General features: G+C 40.6%; 2 protein-coding genes across 2 annotated transcripts in view; both read right to left on the reverse strand.

Moving 5' to 3' along the window:
- The window catches only part of LOC104781481 (translocase of chloroplast 120, chloroplastic-like), a 6848-nt gene extending 4954 nt beyond the window's left edge, over positions 1 to 1894 (reverse strand). Inside the window, 2 exon segments of the mRNA XM_010506165.2 lie at positions 213 to 1570; positions 1760 to 1894. Coding sequence (XP_010504467.1) covers positions 213 to 1511 — 1299 coding nt within the window. The 5' untranslated portion in view covers positions 1512 to 1570; positions 1760 to 1894.
- LOC104705083 (kinesin-like protein KIN-13A) overlaps positions 2247 to 5939 on the reverse strand; it is a 6928-nt gene continuing 3235 nt past the window's right edge. The window contains exons 6-14 of the mRNA XM_019245552.1: positions 5657 to 5811; positions 5395 to 5557; positions 4887 to 5216; positions 4474 to 4692; positions 4039 to 4377; positions 3653 to 3871; positions 3007 to 3556; positions 2805 to 2870; positions 2247 to 2689 (exon numbers count right to left, since the gene is read on the reverse strand). Coding sequence (XP_019101097.1) covers positions 2507 to 2689; positions 2805 to 2870; positions 3007 to 3556; positions 3653 to 3871; positions 4039 to 4377; positions 4474 to 4692; positions 4887 to 5216; positions 5395 to 5557; positions 5657 to 5811 — 2224 coding nt within the window. The 3' untranslated portion in view covers positions 2247 to 2506. The remainder of the gene's footprint in view (positions 2690 to 2804; positions 2871 to 3006; positions 3557 to 3652; positions 3872 to 4038; positions 4378 to 4473; positions 4693 to 4886; positions 5217 to 5394; positions 5558 to 5656; positions 5812 to 5939) is intronic.

Raw genomic sequence — 5939 nt, forward strand, 5'->3', positions numbered from 1 at the left:
ATTTTCAGTTCATCAAAAATAGAATTGATAGTTGCACTTTTACCAACCCCACTTTTACCGAGCACCATAATTGTACAAGAAAAATCGAGGGGGTCCTGTCCAGCTGCCTCAAGCTGTTCTGCCATGGCACTGGCACGATCAAAACTAAAGGCACCAACACGGCTTCCGTTTCTGCCCCTCAACTGTTCAGCCAATCCAAGCCTGTATAAAACCTGAGCAACAACAACATTATGTGGAGTTTGCCCTAATCTATGAGCAAGCCTCAAAAATTTGACCCTGATCAACTGGAGCTTCTCACGAGTCTCATCATGCTCATCTGTCTCTGCAGTGGTAGAGTCTTTAGCTTGCTGAGGCGGATTGTGAGACACATTGCCATTGACACGAGGCTGTTGTGGAACGCGTGGTGACGGTTCCAGAAGAGGAGCCGCACGACCAAGACCTGCCGGGGGAGCAGGTGGTAATGCTGCAGTGTTACTTCTAGACTCTGTTGGTGAAACAGAACTTAATACCTCAGATTCTCTATCCACATGTTGACTTTCCTTAATCTTTTGACCTATATTTACTGTGCTTTCTTGCTGCTTTTCAATTTCCTTAGATAGAGGACTTTGCTGAACATCATGTCCTCCATTACTATTGTGAACAGTCTCCTGTTCTCTAAGAGTTTCCCCAGGGAAGCCACTACCGCTGTGATCTTCAGTCTCGTTCTTTTCCTCGGAACTAGATTTTTCCAAAGGAGATAGGATCCCAACTGCTACTTCAATACTATCATTCAAGGATTGGTCACCTGAAGCATTTTTAACACTATTGTAGTCGGCACCAGTCTCATCATTTCTCTGTGGCCCAGACTCATTGTCAAAGCAATTCTTAAGTGTTCCTTCACCTTCCTCAATCTCTCGTTCTGTTCCAATGCCATTTTCCTTCAAAAAATCGTTTTCAACACCATCATTCCTAGTTTCCTCGGACCAGGCACTTTCTGAGATAACTTCAGCCACCAGTTCTTTATTATCAGGAACTACGACTGCATTTTCCGAAAAAGAATGTATATTTCCGGTTCCTAAACTAACAACCTCAGCCGCAAAATTGGAACCAGTGGCAGTAGCCTTATCACTGTTCTCAACCACATGATCCAAGCTTGATTCGATTCTACCATTTGAAATATCTGCACCTGCTCCCCCATGATCATCACCATTCATCTTGGAAGCCACCACCAGATCAGATTCAGCCTCCTTCGTACCCTTAACCTCACCATGGCTCTCTCCCACCGCCTTATAACTAACCTCTAAATCTTTAACTCCTCTCTCATCCCTACTTGTTGCCTCTAGTGGCGAATCCGCTCCGTAAGATTCAAGTTTTGAACCAATTGCTTCCTCAAAGACCTCTTCTTCATTATCAATCACTTCATCAGATCCCACCAACTCCTTTCTCTCTACATCCCCATCACTGGTTCTATCCTCCGCAAGGTTCATCTCTTCCCCATCTAACCTGCTAACAATCTCAACCCCGTCTCCCATTTCTAAGATCACCGCAGCTACAAACAAAACCCCCTAATCCAAACCAAAATCACGAATCACTGCACCAAACCAAATTAAACAAAAGAAAAAAAAATCCCTAGCTCAGAATTGTCGCCACAAATCATAAATAAATAAAATCCTCGTTACTTTCAAAATCAATGGGAGTGAAGAAAATAACCAAAATCGATTCTGATACGAATTCAAAAGATACAAGACGAGGAGAACAGCAATGGCGAAAAGAATCTAACCTGCTTATTGCAGAGACAGAGAAGGCCAAAGAAAAGAAAAAAAAATAATTTTTGTGTATAGTTCGGCTTTTACTCGCCTGCGACAGTGCGACTACGACGGGAAGGAGAAGGGAGGAGATAAGAGACTTTAATGGACGGTTTTCATCGGTTTGGGTTTTAACATCGGACGGTTGACAATGGCTTTTGTATTGCAGTCGTCGAAAAGGATGTCACGTGACCAATAGTGAGGTGGGCCAAGGCCTTTTAGTTTGGGCTGTTGGCCTTTTGGAGCTATTCACCTGTCTTTTCTTTCTTTGTCAGTAGATTATTAGTTATTTAAAAGATCTTATTATTAGCTTTTATAAAATTGGCTCACTGAAATTTTGGTTACATATAAAATATTTTCACATGATAAAATATGGCTATAATGATTTTTTCAGTTGTTTGAAAATTGAGTTTATAAACCTTAGTTTTTCACCAGCTTCTGGGGACGATATAGTAAAAAAAATAGGAAACACAAAAGGTATAATTTTATAATTAAAATCAGTAAATTAAAAAAAAATAAAAGGAAAATAAATGCCCGATTTCACAAACACGAAGGACATTTCTTTGTAACGAAGAAGAGACCACCACCTTTNTTTTTTTTTTTTTTTTTTTTTTTTTTCTGAAACTAAAAAACTTTTTCACTCTCTTCTTCATCCATTGCGTCCCAAGCAAACTTTCACACTTTAACAACACCACACGTTTTGGTTTTCCTTCTTCTGACAACTACCGAGGAACTCTCTTACGGCTTAGTATTTCTTGTTCCTTGAGACGGTGTTGGAACCGAGCAAGCCTGGCTTGAAGACTAACAAGCCCCGCTGCTTTTCTTGACAACACAAAGCTCAGTTGCGTCACATAGTTTTCTATCATGCTTCCTGGTTGGTCCACCTCCGCTAAAAGTTTCATTTCCTGATAACGATATCAAAACAAAAGTCAAACGAAGCTATACTACTAACCTGTTGGACATGGGCTCTGCCCCTACAAGAAAATTTTATTATTTCATTTAGGTGTGTTTTGTACTTACCTCGCGAACAATCTCCATTGTATCCTCTATTTCTTTTCTGTGTGCTGCAATGAGAGCTTCTTCTTCCTGAAAAGGTCATGCGCTGATGGTTATAACTTATGATATGATACGAACAGAACTATTAGTACAAGTTTCTACATTTGCTTTCAAAATCAATTTCACAGGTTCATCACATGTTTAAAGGTTTAAGTGGGCATTTTACCTCAAGCAGTGCATCAATGTTATCATCAAGTGAAGTGTCAGTTTCATATTGCCTCGAAGCGGTTTCATTTGTGCTCTGTCTAAAGTTTGTCAAGGTAGGGATATCCGATGAACTGACTTCTCTTTTAGACCAGCTTTGTGCTCTGTCTGGTTTCTCTTCCCGCAACCCTTTCCCACGAGGTGGCGACACTTTCTTCACTTTCTCTTCACGGTCTGAAGTTTCTTGGGGGTATGACGACAAGTGGCTCCTCTGACTAGTGGAGCCACCAAAAGAACTGTTCGTCTCTGATCTTCCCTTGTCCATTGAGATTGATGGGATTCCACTTTCCTCTCGATAATTTGTAGGCTGTCTGAAGTCAATACCCGATGTAGTGTTGCTGTCCTTTTCAACCACCCTCCTCCTGGTTTCCTGTACATTCAATTCCTGTGGGGGCTCGAAGACATCTTCCACATCATTTGAGCCCAACAAAGTATCCTTATTAACCGGAGGAGGCATTGAATTGGCAGTTTGATCTTTCTTGCTATTTCCAGTTTTTGATAAACTTTTGACCCTGTTTGTTTGGTAAAGCCAACAGCAGGTTAAGAGAAGGTGAAATTGAGAATTTGTTTCAGGACTCAAGAGAGGCAATAGTTGGAACAAAACATACCTATCAGCATATCTTAGAGTATTGAGGGTATGTTCACACGATCCTGCATTTGGAGAGATGCAAGAAATCATCACCGTCCTTGAGTTTCCAACAAATGAGTCACGGAGCACCTCAGTTAGTTTGCTTCCACGAAATGGTATATGTAGCTGGTCATTGTCCAGTGCACGTATACATTCTTTAAGAGCCAAGAGACTCTTGTTGATTTCTGCGCCTTCCATCCTAAGAAAAATCCACCATGAAAACTATAAAGCATTAGATCTGAAGTGTGGTGGTCCTAAAGTAAAAAGCAGCAAAGTGCCACTCCATCAATACAACAAGGCAACAATTCCAAAACAAGCATAAATTTTTAATCTATATTCAACCACAGGGACAACGAGAATCTTTACCTTGTCTGGCGGTCATTGTCTGTNGACAAGTGGCTCCTCTGACTAGTGGAGCCACCAAAAGAACTGTTCGTCTCTGATCTTCCCTTGTCCATTGAGATTGATGGGATTCCACTTTCCTCTCGATAATTTGTAGGCTGTCTGAAGTCAATACCCGATGTAGTGTTGCTGTCCTTTTCAACCACCCTCCTCCTGGTTTCCTGTACATTCAATTCCTGTGGGGGCTCGAAGACATCTTCCACATCATTTGAGCCCAACAAAGTATCCTTATTAACCGGAGGAGGCATTGAATTGGCAGTTTGATCTTTCTTGCTATTTCCAGTTTTTGATAAACTTTTGACCCTGTTTGTTTGGTAAAGCCAACAGCAGGTTAAGAGAAGGTGAAATTGAGAATTTGTTTCAGGACTCAAGAGAGGCAATAGTTGGAACAAAACATACCTATCAGCATATCTTAGAGTATTGAGGGTATGTTCACACGATCCTGCATTTGGAGAGATGCAAGAAATCATCACCGTCCTTGAGTTTCCAACAAATGAGTCACGGAGCACCTCAGTTAGTTTGCTTCCACGAAATGGTATATGTAGCTGGTCATTGTCCAGTGCACGTATACATTCTTTAAGAGCCAAGAGACTCTTGTTGATTTCTGCGCCTTCCATCCTAAGAAAAATCCACCATGAAAACTATAAAGCATTAGATCTGAAGTGTGGTGGTCCTAAAGTAAAAAGCAGCAAAGTGCCACTCCATCAATACAACAAGGGAACAATTCCAAAACAAGCATAAATTTTAATCTATATTCAACCACAGGGGCAATATTCAAAATACTCAACCACAGAGGCAACGAGAATCTTTACCTTGTCTGGCGGTCATTGTCTGTGGTGTCTGCACCTCTTTCACTGCCAGCAAGGTCAATGAAAGAAATCTTTCCCACAACTTTCCCAGGCAATTCATTACCATCATTATTCCTCCGTCTAGTTTCTTTTACCTCAACATGCTTTTTTACAACAAGCTGTAGGATAGCATGTGATCTAGAAGATTCCTCATTTGCTCCAGTTGACCCTGTGCTCCTTTCCGCATTTCCTTTCTCGATAAAATCCTTTACAAGTTGTACATCTGACACTTCATATTCTTGCAGGCCAACAATGCAAACTTGCTGTCTACCATCTTCTCGCATGCAAAGTTTCCTGCTCGGCAATAACTAAATTATTTAGATAACTGTAAACATGCATTTGCGATAGTAGTAGATAACAATGGAAAGAATCGAAACTGAAAGGATGGGAAAGCTAATATATGCCAAAAGAAAAGGAAACATCTCAACAATTATGCAATTTCAAAGAAATGAGAAAAAGAAAGAACACTAACTTTCTCTCACTGAGCAGATCGAACAGCTTTCCACCATATATCTCAAAATAGCTGAGCCACAGTTTAAACCTCTGATTGCTGTATACTGGTTGACGCAACAACCTCATAAGATCTTCAACTGCTCGTATGGGTAGTGGTTTCATTGTGAATGTCTTACCACTACCTGAACAAAGCAAAACATCATCAGCGTCATAAAAGCATGAAGAAACTATTATCATCCAAATCCTGGAATCTGTTAGAAAGAATGTAACTGTCAGTATACCTGTTTGACCATAAGCAAAGCATGTAGCTTTAGTTCTCTGGAAAATAATGGGAATTATCGGCTCAATTGTGGCCCGATACACCTGTTCAAGGGAACAACAAACAACTTCAAGAATAAAGCTTCTGTAATATTCAAAAAAACTGAATGTATCCATTAATCAATCCAATCTAGATGGAAGAGGTGGGGGAAACCACATGCTGATCTAGTTAATAGGTCCATAAGGTATGTTGACCTTGACATAAATCATAAGTCTATCACAGTCCTGCTAGGTTTTCATATGGAC

Source organism: Camelina sativa, chromosome 1 (genome assembly GCF_000633955.1).
Source record: "Camelina sativa cultivar DH55 chromosome 1, Cs, whole genome shotgun sequence".
Taxonomy (NCBI): Eukaryota; Viridiplantae; Streptophyta; class Magnoliopsida; order Brassicales; family Brassicaceae; genus Camelina; species Camelina sativa.